The sequence below is a fragment of the Palaemon carinicauda genome, chromosome 37 (assembly GCF_036898095.1).
Source record: "Palaemon carinicauda isolate YSFRI2023 chromosome 37, ASM3689809v2, whole genome shotgun sequence".
In the NCBI taxonomy this organism is placed as follows: Eukaryota; Metazoa; Arthropoda; class Malacostraca; order Decapoda; family Palaemonidae; genus Palaemon; species Palaemon carinicauda.
Window position 1 is genome coordinate 51,310,344 of NC_090761.1, and position 15,515 is coordinate 51,325,858.

Consider the following 15,515-nt stretch of genomic DNA (forward strand, 5'->3'; position numbering starts at 1 on the left):
AAATTCTATTAAACAGAGTTACAAGAAGCTAACAAAACTTTGACTGCCAAAGATTTGCAAGGAACATACACACATTTTGAAGGTTCAAACACTACAGTATACTGTACTGTACTGTATATGACTTTAAAACTGAACTACCTAATGTCTTAGCTTCTAAAAGGAATACTAAAAAATGTAGAACTATTTGTTAACAATTATCAGCCAGTCTCCACCATGATCTGTTTTTAATATTTTTTTTTTTTAGTTTTCTTTTTTATATATATACTGTATATATATATATATAGAGAGAGTTTCTCTGGCCCATTTTCTTAATCCTTGAAACACCTTTTCAAGTATAAAAGTAAGCAGCAGTGGATTACATATCCCCTAAGAAGTCATCCCAACCCAAATGCCTAAGCTTAGGCAACAAAGTCAACATCTTTTGTTAGATAACCCGCTTAACCTTAATCTAAATAAAATATTCTCAGGTCAGTAGAGTGCAGTCAAAGTAGACCAATGACTACCTTATACGATGACAATTTTGTACAGTTTATACACGGACATAAAACTTTAAAATTAAGATAAAAAAAGCGAAGTAATAGCTTGGCTGTTACGAAGAAGAAATATTAAGAAAATAAATAAAAGATAGTATCCACTAGGGCTAATGTTCAGATTAAATATATTCATTCCAGTTACGTACTCAGCGAAATATACAGTACAACACTTTAATCAAGGCAATACTGTATAGCAAGCGCATAAGAAAACTTCTACCTATACTACTAGCAGCATACTCTATAGGTAATATGTTCAACACTCCTTATCATGCGCTGCAAGGAATAACATGACATGACTTTGTGACTTCATTCTTATCTTTAGTTAATGTCTTTTTTTTTTTCCTCATTGCAAACTCTGAGGTCTGTGTTTACATTCATGTCCACAAAAGGAGCATGCACATATGGTAAATAAGAGAAATACTTGTCAACTTACAGCCTTTATGATCCGGTTGGAGTAAGAAGAAGACGAGAGACAGCAGAGGGTTTAGAAAATAATTTGTAAATTAAAAACAAAATAATTCTCCATTATTTTTCAAAACCTTAAATTTTTCCCAGTAAATATAAGTACTGTAACTATTTTCAACGTACATCCTTGAGGCAAATAAAATAATTAAAGAAGAGAATTCAATATGCCTAATCACAAAAATATATGAAACTGAAAAGTCTACTTCAATCATTTAGTTGAAAGTAAAATCACCAGCTAACCTCAAATGAACACAAAGAATAGCCTTTTCACAACTATGACTAGCAGAAAGGCATCCAAAATAATAATGGAATTTATCACGAAATTCATACATCTTATATACACATTCATAAAATAACAAACTTCTGAGTCTTATTTCCATTGCAATATCAACATATGTCCTGAAAAATTCATCAATATTATGAAATACTTAATGTTTTCTATCATGCAATCTACAATTCAAATATTTCACCAGTTGTACTGAAAGCTAGCCATTAAAAAATATGTAAAATGCTAAACTGTCCTCAAGTGGTTGGAGTGAGGATGCACTCCAGAAGAAAAAGGGAGAAGTTATCACTTCTAATTATTTCTCTATCATCAGACTAATACAATATTCAAAATAGTTTTACATAAATTCCAGTTATTTCCTACATATACACACATTCCAAATGTTTTTCATTCAAGAAATAGGATACTTAAGATCTAGGTAGGTCCATATATTCTTAAAAATTTGGAAATAACAGAAGTTATGGAGAAAAAATAAAACAGAAGAAAAACTCCATCTGAAGACTGGTAACCTATCTAATAAAAACTTCAAGGACTGTACCAAAATATAATACAGCAAAGTTGCTGGTATCTGAGCTGAAACACCTTTCTAAAGACAAAAATCCCCTTCAGCATGTTATCAGCATAAATTGTTACAACAGGTATCCTTATTACATATAGGACTCAAAAAATCACTTACTATATAGCATGTTAGCTAATATAAATGAAAACCACACCCCTGAATGAAAAGCTGGTAAAAAAATGATGTGCTGTATTTAGTTTATTAACCATAAAAGTCAAATCCCACCCATCAAAAATTATTATGCAAACAAATTTCAATTTTGCAAAAATAATTGTGACATACAACACAAATAATCAACTTCCACACACAATTACAATATGTACAAATTAAGCACAGGATTTAAAGACAGTCTTACATAATCACTCATGCAAGACTAAGAATAACGCCCCAAGATCATTTGAATGATGAGTACCAAAAGTTAAATCTTTCATAACAATATTAATTCCATTTACTTAGTATTTTTAATTTTCTTCCAAATCCTCTAGAGGAAACTCACCCTACCACTGTATCCAACAGTTGCTATGCTTCCTATTTGTGAGAAATTCTTCCTCATTAAGATAAAACATTACAATATGCAAAACTGGTGTTCATACACTAAAATCATCAGCCTTATGTATTTTTACTTCAAACTTCAAGAGAGAAGCAATATGAACATCAGAGGAGGTTCAGAGAAATAATATTGTTCAAAGAAATAAAAAATAGAATTATGATAATGAAAAACTTCCAATTTCTACTTGATGAAATGAGCTGGGTAGAAAAAACATTGAGACCAATAGTGCTTGACTAAGATGATTACAGCTTATGTCAGGAAAGTTGACAGCCTTAAGATAAACCATAAAGTTCAACCGTGATGTGAAGTAGTTGATAAAACTATTCCTAACTACTGCAGTACATTATTACTTTACATATAAAATATTTACAAATTGATATTTTACTCATGCAGATGAAGGCACCATTTTCAGTTATTACTGTACGTACGGTATTTGACAGTTTACATTCTTCAAAGCAACCTATTGGTCAAAACATCTCGCAAACTGAATACAGTAGTTTTATTGATGACTTCTATAAAGCAGTCATATGCACAGTGTAAAATTAATCACTTTTATACCATCAATACGGAAATGAAAAACTTTAAAACAACAAAAAAATAAGGCTACACACCAGCGTGATAATCAAAATACTATACTTGAATATACATTTAGAAAAAAGAAAACATGGCTTATCACCTTCTAGACACAAAAACAAGAGGCATAATATACCAGAGTAGGAATCTTTGAAAGAAAAGTTTTCAAGAATCTGACATTGTTGTACATAGAGAGCTCAAGATACTATTGTGATGTGAAGTATCTAATAGAAGACAACCTGTGTTATATCTGATAAGAATAACAAAAATAAACTTTAAGACAAAACGATATACAGTGATGTAATATATAAAAATAGTATTTTGAACCAACTAACCTGAATACAAGGCTTCCTAAGGTTAACACACAATCCATCTGCATCTTTACTATAATGTTCGACCAATTCTTGTAGTGTTCTAAACGTTGTTCTGCGCGCAATGAAGAAACCTCCTTCGTCAAGCTGGCGAATTCGGTAGTGCTTCACTGTGTCACCATCTCGGACTGTAAATCAAATAACAGTGGGACAAAATTAGACAAATCATGACTCGACATGTACACCATTATACAAAAAAAAAAAAAAGTTTAACACAGTGGGCTACAGAAAATATTACAAAGAAATTGCTGAATAATACAATATACTGTAAGTTAAACTACACTAACCTGGTTTGACCACAATGAGAGATCCACAAAATTTACATAGCAAATTTTATGTAATGAAACTAAGACAGACAAGCTAAGAGTGCTTCAACTATTTACATAAGCAACACAATATCAAACAACCTAAATTATCAACACTGACCCTTCAAGTCGCTAAATAAACATTTCATCAAACTTCAATAAGATGTCAATAATGTATATGTTAACATCATATGCTGTACCAAAAAATACAACCATCGACAAAATTTTTCCTGTTAGTTAACTTGAAACAATGATTCTATGATGACGGGAGGTACAATAATATCAAATAAATTGATAGAACTGTTATACTATGTAAAGCATAGTCAACAAAACAAAGAGAAGTTAGCAATGGGTTGACAAAATGATAATTACTAACAATCAAGAAATTGAGATGGGAAAAAATAAGTATAGTAGTGTGAACGTAAGTCTCTTTGCAAATGAAATAATAAAAAAATGGAAGGTGAAAACTGATGAAGACAAAAAGTAACTGACCAAGAAATGGACATAGAAAAGAGCTTTGAGTTCTACCTTATTTGGCAAATTGTTAGTAGTACCAAATATAGGAGGTTAGAAGACAATCAAACTCCTTCCACATACTACGAAGCTTTGGGAAATGATTATAGATTGTAGGATAAGGAAAGAAACTGAGGTTGGAGAAGAGCATTTTGGATTTATACTAAGCAGAAGTATGGCGAATAGAATGTTTGCACTGAGGCAATTAATGGAATTACATTTAGTATTTATTTAGAGTTAAAAACTGCTGGAGAACTGGAAAATTAGCATCACACCTAATTTTATTTATCAAAAATCAATGATGCATGTATTTGACCCATGAAGCAGTCTTAGGGTAACAAAAGTTGTATTTAGTAATGACCAATGGATATGGAAATAATCAAGTCTGGAGGGAAGGGAAGGAGAACTTGAGAAGGAACAATGATGAAGACCTTGAGCAGATGGAGTTACAACAATGAGAGCACAATACTGGATTATTATAGATAATTTTAAGATTTAAATGAACCTATGTAAGGTAAAATAAGTCACGGTTATTTATTATCAGATACGACAACTATTAAAGATAAGCCAAAGATATTATGGGCTTTTGCTATGTGAAAGAGAAACTTTACTCAAGACCATTAATTATATTCCAGAAGTTCTACATCCATATAGAAATTGTCTACAGAAATATTTATTATAATAATACAGTAACATGTGCAGTACAAAATTACGGTGACAGTATTCTTCTTTAAACCATATAATATTCTTCTTTACACCATATACTGTACTATAATTGCATAACAGATCCAGGAAACTTTTTCATCTCTAATAAGAGTGAAGGTTACCAATTACTTACAACTAGTGCACATGAATAGCCTATACCTATACAGTATTGAGAAAATAACCACCAGGTAGCTATATATATAATGCAAACAAATAAGCTAATGGAAAAAACTACTGACATATATATAATGCTTCAAATACAGCTGATTTTTTTAGCGATCTATTTTCAAGACCTTTCACAATGTGATTAAACTGTAAGAAATATTTGGTTAAATCAGTAACAATATCATGAAAAATTATACTAATTTAATTTTGTAGATCAACTTACTCTACAATTAGTCCGAGGGCACCACTACAAAATCTACTAATACAGTTTATATTCAAGAGTTGATGAAATGCGTATGCAATGTTTATCTACCGAAGAATATTTATTGACTAAGAATCAAACTAACAATTGACTAATTATAAAGAAAATTTCCATCACATTTACTTAAATGGTTTTGTTATATGGAAAAATTAATGTAAACTACATGAGCTTAATTTTTAATATCCATGAAATGTATTTGTTCTACTTCATTTTCTAGGCCTTTAAGTACGAATAATCAATACCTTTCCATTTCCTTTGGGTGCTTCAAAGCCAATCCAGATAGCTGTATAACATAGTAAACAAACTAGCATAGTAAGGCTAATGTAAATGTAGTAAACTATTATATGTTGAGACTCGTATGAATCAACATAATAAAATTCAGGAGCTCATACTGATATAATTTCTCTACCTCTTATTGACTTATGATTACCTGAATGGTCATTGATAAATAACAGCTGAATAGAATTATTATTGCTAAATCCTATGCCAATTTGCAACCCATAATACAGTACTGTATTTCAAAATTTATGTTAGAGGTGATCAAAGTGAATATCTTAATATTTTAGACTATTTCCACATTCTATTCTCATTTTATCTGGTGTAGTTTTACTCGGTGATTGATGAGTATACAAGTATATTTTGGCAAGAATAATCAAACCTAGTCAGTATAGATTAGTTAATCATTAGGTGAACTAAATGCAATAACTGAATACCAATTTTTAACTGGACCTTTGATTCAGGCCTTGTTTTCTTGTTTTTCCAGTTTCCATCTACCCTATCATTTTGTCTTTCTTTGCTTCTCTACATTTCTTGAACAGCAGTTTTGCATGATACTTGCAATTTCAACTTCTTTTGTCACTGATGGAGCAGATGGTATTCCACTTGTAATCCTCAGTTTGTGTTCTCATTTGAATGTGATGCAGGTAATCTAATAGATTGGTTTAAAATCCTGCCATTAGAAAAGTACAAAACTTGGTGCTAGAATAACAATTGTTACTCAAATACACGTAATAAATCCAAATATGCATATTATTGCCAGGTAATACATCTGCAGCATTACAAATTATAAAAAAAAGAAGTGTAGAAAAAAATTACTTATTACATTATTTTTTTCATAAAACATTTTATCTGATGATATCATAAGAATACTGATGTATAGAATTTCAGGAAAATATGCACTGCAATATATCAACCGTACAGATACCTAAAATCAATCAACTTAAACCCCGTTATTTACTTAGGATACGCAGTTTTTGAACTTAACATGGAAAACATCTAAAGTACGCTTTCAATTATGACTTTGTTTTTACAACATAAAATAGGTTTTCATTAAAATCTTAAGGATAATAAGTTGTCCCTTTATCCTAAGGAGAATCAATCACAGAAACTACTTGTATAAAGAAAGAAAACATTCCTACTTCATATACCTTGACCAATGCTACCCAAACTTTCCATTCTATTGTGCAACGAGCACAGAACTGAATGAGTATGGGAGAGCCAGAAGGTAATTATTTTATGAGTAAAGTCCATTATCTAGATGACCTTTGCTAAGAGCCAGGATGTAAAAACTCGTGTTTGTTCTCACTAGAGAGCAGGATCCAGACAATTAGAAATCACTATTCATGAGGGGTCACTATGAGACAATGCAAAAATACAATTGCAGCAAGACATTTCGAAGAAACAAAAATGATGAATACAAGAATAAAAAGAAATTAATCCTGGCTTCCCACTTGGTAAAATATATTCCAATGAGCCAACTGGTAAATAAATTAACTAGTCAAGAGTTACAGTACATCACCTTAACTAGTTGATGTTGGAAATGTATCACCAACTTCCAACCCAAAAATTGGTAACAACCTCCATGTTATACTGGATGGCTACTCTAAATGCATCAGTAAGTTCCAGCCCAAAAGAACAGTATCAACCAACATACTGTATGTTGCATGGCTACTGTTGTAAAAAGAACCTTCACTTCATAAGTACTTATCCTCAACTGTGATCATTCAATTCCAACAAGAGAGCCTCAATGTATTAACAAGATACTCCACTTTCCAACATAAAAGCATCTAGTCAATCTATTATTACATTTTAAAAAACTATCTTCAAAACACCATTGTTTGCTAGCATCATCAGTTGTTCATCTGGCTTACTAATCTCTTGGGGGTGAGTAAAAACCTATCTACAACCTGAAATCCTGACTTCCTCTGGCTATAAATAATCATCACACTTAACAAAATAACCAAGCCACTGAGGGGAGCAAGCCCGCCTCAACTTGGTGCCGGTCCCAAGCCCGGGTAAATGGGAATGGAATAGAGAAGAAGTCCAATCATTCCCATCTATAAGGGAAAGGGAGACATCCAGGAATGTGGCAACTACAGAGGCATAAAGCTGAGAAGCCATACTATGAAAATATGGGAGAAGATCATTGAGAAGAGACTCAAAGATGAAACAAAAATTGGAGAGGAACAATTTGGATTCATGCCAGGAAGAGGGACTGTAGACAATATTTGCTTTGAGTCAGATGATAAAAAAACATCGGGAGAAACAAAAAGGATTAAATATGGTCTTTATTGACATGGAGAAGGCATACGATCCAGTACCACATCAGGAGCTGTGGAGATGTATGAGAGAAAAGGGAGTCCTTGAGAAATATGTAAGAATCACCCAAGATATGTATGAAAGGGCAGAAGCAAATGTTAAGAGCAGTATAGGCCTAACAGAAAGTTTCCCAGTAAATGTGGGACTACATCAGGGGTCTGCATTGAGCCTTTACCTATTTGATCTGGTCATGGATGTAGTAACCCAAGGTATTAGAGATCAGTCTCCTTGGTGTATGCTTTTTGCTGATGATGTTATACTGTGTAGCACTAGGCGAGAGGTCGTAGAAGACACACTGGAATAGTGGAGAAGAGAAATGGAAAATAGGGGATTGAAGATCAGCAGGAAAAAGACAGAGTATTTGAGATTGAAAAATGGCGAGAATGGGGAAGTTAGTTTACAAGGAGAGAGATTGAAAAGTGTTGAAAATTTCAGGTATTTAGGATCATCAGTTACAGAGGATGGTGATCTGGGGACAGAAATAAACCACAGAATACAAGCAGGATGGAAGAATTGGAAAAAAAGTGTGTGGAGTACTATGCGACAGGAGAATAGGGGATAAGTTGAAAGGCAAAGTACACAGGAAAGTTGTGAGCCCGGCAATGATGTATGGAGCGGAGACGTGGGCAATAAAGAAGACAGAAGAGAAGAAACTGGATGTGGCAGAGATAAGAATGTTGAGATGGATGTGTGGGGTGACAAGAAGAGATAAGATACAGAATGAAGTAATTAGGGGTACCAAAGGAGTTAGAAAACTATCAGATAAGATCCAAGAAAGTAGACTGAGGTGGTACGGTCATGTCATGAGAAGAGATGAACAGTATATTGGGAGGAGAGTAATGGAAATGGAGGTACAGGGAAAGAGAAGGAGAGAGAGATCAAAGCGGGTGGACTGTATCAAGGATGACCTTCTTTCAAAGGGATTAACCGGTAATGAGGTGTGGGACGGAGGTAGATGGAGAAAGCTGACCAGAAACATCGACCCCACACAGAAGTGGGAAAAGATGTAGACAAAGAAGAAGACACTTAACAAAATACAATAAATAGTAAACCACTCTAATCCTGCACAAAAAAACCCAAATCACATACTACTAGATGGGCCATCCCAGTTCCCTACATCAACAGACAATTGTCAATTAAGTAAAAATTCTTAAGATATGAATTATGGAAAATATAGGTAGACAAGCTCAGCAAAATATACTAGAAATAATGGCAATGATGATAAGGGCTTAAAAAAAAAAAAAAGATGATCCACGTTCAATGATGACGCAGGGTAGGCAGCAATATTCCTCCCCTGCAGTTTCCGCTCTCTCAAACCATGTGAATATTTCATTACCAATATACAGGAACTGATTTGCAGGTGGAAATTACTTGCAATACCAAAATGTAAATACAGTATCATTACCATAAATCCATAAGAATATTCCTAAGGTTTAGCAGAACTTACCGTAAGAGATTTTGCAATGCTAATACTGGTTCTCTATAGTGAAATGACAACTATATTAAGTCACATATATGAGCAGGTGACTAACCCAATTACCTATGCACGGAGGATTCCTAAGACACCAGAATGATGTCTATAGGAATAGAACATAAAAGCAAATTTACATAGTAGAGAGAACTTGTGCGCTTAACGCTGGAAATTCTAATAAATTACATCAGAGGTGAGATAAAATACAATTCTATAACACTAGAAGATAGAAGATAAACACACAAATATAAAGAGGAATTCCAAGTGAAGCAGACAACAATGCAATGGCAGAAGAATTTCTGGCTTTATACTCAAAGCAGCAACACAAATCTACACTCCTGGGGAGCATTACAGATGAACAAATACATCAAAACTTACATAAGTAATTCAGCAAATCTACTTGTGAAATAAATACTCCTCTTTTTTTATTGAAATACAGCAAAAGCAAGCAACCCTTAAATCCCTGCACATGACTAAGGTGCAGGAAGAGCAAACATTAAAAAGGCCAGGGTATAATTTCTGTTCACTGTAACCAACTTGAGGCAGTGCCAAAATCTAGTTATATTATATTCCAATTAAAGAAAAATTCAAAAAGTTTTTTAGGATTCAAATTCTTAGGAAAACCTGAAACCTACTCCACAAATTTATACAATCTTATAAAATGGAGAGAAAAAAAAACTGGGAGAAAAAATCCTTTCCATCAGTTACAAATATATTGCTTTACGTATTTCTAAGGTACTGTTATCTTTTAGAAAAACTTGTACGAGTGAAGGGATGCTTCAGCTAGGGTTCCATGGCAAATCTAGTGACAGTTGTAGCTTAAGATAGATCTATTTTACGTGTCAGATGAAGAGGGAACTATAAAAGTGCTCTTAAGTTAAGAGGAAAGTGTGCTAGACCCAAATCGCACTTACCCCCCTTGGTTGCATGAACTAAAAATAGTTAGTTGCATCAAAATTTGTAGTTATGGTTTATCATATTAGTTACAGAAAGATCTACAGTAGCTTATTAGCTAAAGTAAAAGAAAAAAAAAAAATTAAAGGACCACTTATGCTAATTTTCAATATGCTAAAGGAGCTACAAGAAAATTTGGATTAATCATCAATCTGGATTTTATATTCTATGGTTTACTAATTTACAAAGCAAATTTATGTTCATTATAAACACTATATCTACTATGTTATAAATGGAACTAGTTCTAATTAACAAGGATGCACTTTATTTTGTTAAAAAGGGGATCTTATGTATATCTAAAAATGGATTCTAGCCTATCCAAAATGAAATTAACACTACAGTACTCAAAAACAACAAATAAACAGCATACAACCAACCAATGGCATAATACCTTTATTAAAACTTAAAATTAGTAATATAAACACATGAACAACCCCTACTAAAATATAGAAGTCACAATTGAATGACTTACTCAGTATTAAGATGTTTACACTCAATACTTAAAAAAATCAAAGAGGAGTAGTCTCCATCTGGAGCTATACTCACACAGTATAAAATTGGAACAAATTTAATTTTTTGCATATCCATTCATTTTGTAATAAGAAAAACTAGTCTAACACTTAAGGGTCAAGTAAAAAGTGTTTCTGATTATCCACTTTACTTGAGGAAATTTTTTATTAGCCCAAAAACAGGAGAAAAGATGGAAATTAAAATTTTATGAAACATTTCAGTCATCTTGCAAGAAAAAATACTGTTATGATCACATCATCCTTTTAGAAGCAAAATTCTTTGATGGAAAAACTATCAAGAATCAACACTGGAAATTAACCAAGAACTCTATTGCTGTTGCTATTATACTGCAATTTTAGTAAGATCACTTATGAAAGCTTGGACACACTGAGGTTTAAGCAGTTGATCAGCTATAGGTTAAGAGAGTAATACAATAATAAAAGAAGCTTTGGGCCAACAAAACACAGCAAATTATTGCGTGCAGTGTACCAAAGACGAATAGATAATGCAGCTGATTGGCACAAACCAACCTTCTTGATGATGCCAATCATCAGATTACTGTCTGATTAGAATAGCTGTAGCTAATGGACATAGGGTAATCAAAATCCTAAGGATACAGTCTACTACACAGTCTCAAAACATAATGGCTATTAGGAATTAACAACCAAACAGAGCATCATAGTACAATATGTCCAAGAAAATTCTTTATTCAGACACCACAAATGTTATCTTGCAGAAGTTTGAAAACGTGTTCAAGTTTCTAAGAACAAATTCAACAGATTACAGGAAAGCAAACTAGTTTTCTCTAGGGATGAAAAACACTACATAATGCAGTGATCACCTAAAATATCCTAAAAATACGAGTCAAGTCACCTACAGCCGTCTAGCTCCATATGTTACCTTTAGAAAAGTGCACATGAATAACTAAAAATGTTATTTGTGAATGTAAAAATAAAAAAAAGGGGGAAGAAATCACAACAATTTATCTATCGACGGTATATAATCTTAGTCAAGTTTTTCTTTATTCACCATTCTTTAGAATAAAAATCAGCAATGCAGTTGAACAATTATTCAAATGAAGTAGGAAATTTTTCTTGACAAAATATTTCCATTTTTCTAAAGGGAACCTCATCCACTCCAACTTATTCATCTGGACCCAAGGAAACACAATCCCTGAGGTCAAACAGATCCAATCTATAGTAACATTCTATGTAGAAATTATATCCAGAAAGATTAGGATATAAAGTTTAGCTGATGATTGATATTATGTAGAAATTATATCCAGAAAGATTAGGATATAAAGTTTAGCTGATGATTGATATAAGAAATTTCAGCAAATAAAATGTACTTATAAAAAGAGAGGAACTACAGTTAATAGCTATGACCTGTGGCACTTCAACTGCCCCTCTTTCACCAATGCTAAATTGTGCTAAGACAATGAAAACTGAGCATTCATTCACCATGAAGACATGATGTTATGTAGAGACATCCCACTCAGTATAGACACAGGTAAACAATAATGCCGACCAAAGCAACTTGTCAATATAATAGTGAAGAATAGTAACTAGCTGAAAATGACCGAGGCAAAAACTAGGTAGTAGATAATTAAAAGGGTCCCTTGGAAATTACCAATTTAGTAATAACCATAGAAGCAAAACTGCAAACAGCACAGGATTCAAGGCATCAAACCTTAACACAAGATCTTTAAATTATTTTAACTAACACAAAACTAATGATAATCAACATCATTTTTACCTTATATAACAATTGAGATATTTTATGGAACATGCCTGAAGTCCACGGACTTTCCAGGCTAAGTTACTTGGAATACTATACTATCTTTGAACTACAGCACGATGGCAGAAATAAATGATCAGAACACAACACTAAAAATAACTAAATTAAAGGAAAAAAAAATGTGTGTACCCTAGCACAAAAACTTAAAACTCAAACTGGAGACCATATTGTAAAGGCTATAACAAGACCTTGGATTTGTAAACTTATAGTTATTATTGACAATAAAACAACTAAGCAACCCAAGATGATTTGATGTGTGAAATTTAGGCCATATGACCAAGACCCAGCGTCAGGGATGCAATTCAGACCCGAGATACGAATAGAAGGGAAACCTTACAAGGGCCTTATGAAGTAAAAAGTTAAAGGAGGTTGGATAGCAAGGTAGATGAAGGAACAGAAGAACACAAGGTTAAAAAGTAGGCCAAAGACCCTTCAGTACTACCTTAAATTAACTATGTATGGTGCACTGATAACACTATCTTTTCTATGGGGACCACCAGAGACTAACCAGTAGTCATAAACAACAAACTTGAACTCAATTAACCCAAGATAACTCGGAGACGGATGCTAGAAACATATGTGCCATCTTTTTCTTCTTTGAATGTTAAGAAACATCTTCAACATAAATGAAAGTCTTCTTATTTTTTATTTTCCTTGCACCTCACTTTACATGGGATCCAATATCATTTTACATGCTCAAACCCCAAAGCATCTAACCCCCTTTCAATGGTGTACGATATAATTTGGCCTTCAATTTGTCATACTTCAAGTGCTTCTATGGAGCCATAGTGTTGAACTTTCCAAAACCCAAACCTATTCTTTAGTAATGTGAAATCATTCACTGGGAGTTTTATAAATGTGGATGCTTGAAGATTAGATAAAAGCTGCAATACTACATGAAATATATCAAGAAATGATTCAACTAATGCTGATATACCAGAATCTAATTAACTAATACCGATTTAATACAATTTGGACTAAATTTCCAGAGGAATGCACTGAATAAGGAGGAAACAGTAATATCAAGACAATCACCTCAAGGTCTATTATAAGGTGTATGACAAACTGGCATCACATTAGCATATGTCAAGCAGACCAATAACTAATTCAAAAGCTCCCAGCAATAACACTCTACAGTATAACCAATTCTTTACTTCAAGAAATACACAATTCCATAAGTTCACACCATAGCACCCCCAAAGGAAGAGTATTATGGCCCAAAATTTATATAACGATAACAAACCAAAAGATTAAGACTAATTACACCTCATTTATGAAAGATTTTGTTTCAAACAACGATCTGTTAGTTTTGAAAACATTTAGAATGATTTTAACAATATGATCAGATCAGTCTAATTACATTTCCATGCCTAGAACATCCATACTGAGAAGAATTCTCTTCAATAAGGATTATAAATGAATTGTACCAATTGATTGGGGACTATTCATAACTGCCCGTCCAAAGGGAAGAAATTCATATGGCAAAAGCAACAATTAAATCTCAACAAGCCTTATTATAAGTACAGTATAGTTATGTATCTGAAACGTGTTAAAAGTAATCTCTTACCTGATAAGGAATAATCATTTCTTCTACTTTCTGAATCTCGTATTAAAAAGGCACCATGTTCGTTTTCGGGGAGTAATAATTTCTTCTCTGCTTCTATTCTTTTTATTTTTCCAAAATACCACCTGTAAAAAAAAGGTCAGCATTAGAAAAGTTTCAACAAGATTAAAGAAAATCACATGTAATCATAAGAGAAGCATGCCAGATAATAGACAGAAAGCACTTTCTCTCTCCCTTGTTAAGAACTAATGAGTTCTCCTTTTCTTTCTCTTATCTTTCAGGAGCTATGACAGCTTACAATTTAAACACACTTTGTATGTATCTTAACATTAACACAATGAACAAAAAAAGGATCACAGAGTTCCTATCAGAATGAACAGCAACACCAACCACTCATTGGAATCACTGTGGATTAAATACTCATCAATAACTCTTTGACCATTGCCCGACCTTCAACGATCATGTGAAAATATCTTAAGCAAATCTTTTAGAAACATAAGCATTCCACAACTCTTATTGACAACAGCTTTCGTGCCCTTCAATCAGAAGAGAAAAACTACCTAGATTTTCCCAGTTGGGGCCTCTGGGCTTATAGCATCCTGCTTTTCCAACTAGGGTTGTAGTAGTAGTAGTAGTAGTAGTAGTAGTAGTAGTAGTAGTAGTAGTAGTAGTAGTAGTAGTAGTAGTAGTAGTAGTAGTAATAATAACAATAATAATAATAATAATCACCTGACAAAAAAAAAAAAACCCTATCAGTACATCAAGTAGCAAAACAGTCAATCTTTTGATATTGGTATCAGTTTACCCAATACATTGCTCAAACAATTAATACTATATACTCTTCTTAATACCTTAACATTAACTCTACTATCGTTCCTTACATTATAATGATGCCTTATGGCAGCAGGCCAGCCCTTAAGAGGACATCGGACCGTAAATGTGGGAAAGGTAAAACACAAGAGATATAAAGAAAGGAGAGGAAAATTAGATGAATAAAATTGCTGCCACATGGTAGAAAATAATTAAGAGTTGGCAAAGGTAAAGAAAGCTCATGGAATGAACTACTTGTGTAATTTTCTGAGAGTTTCTGTCATGTAAAATAACAAATGACACAATTACAGGAAAAGTGCTTTAAAATTAAGCTTCATATTATTATTATCATTGTTACTAGCTTAGCTACAACCCTAGTTGGAAAAGCAGGATGCTAGAAGCCCAGAGGTTCCAACAGGAAAAATAGCCCAGCCGAACTCTACAAGCTTGTTTGTATTTGGGGTCGCTGTAATGGTTCTTCAACACATTCTTCCATTTCCTTCAGTCTAGTGCATCCTCCTTGC

At 33.1% G+C, this 15,515-nt stretch overlaps 1 protein-coding gene across 1 annotated transcript in view; it reads right to left on the reverse strand.

Annotated features, from left to right (window-relative positions):
- The window catches only part of Src42A (Tyrosine-protein kinase Src42A), an 84,353-nt gene that overhangs the window by 37,815 nt on the left and 31,023 nt on the right, over positions 1-15,515 (reverse strand). The window contains exons 3-4 of the mRNA XM_068361207.1: positions 14,185-14,306; positions 3,302-3,465 (exon numbers count right to left, since the gene is read on the reverse strand). Coding sequence (XP_068217308.1) covers positions 3,302-3,465; positions 14,185-14,306 — 286 coding nt within the window. The remainder of the gene's footprint in view (positions 1-3,301; positions 3,466-14,184; positions 14,307-15,515) is intronic.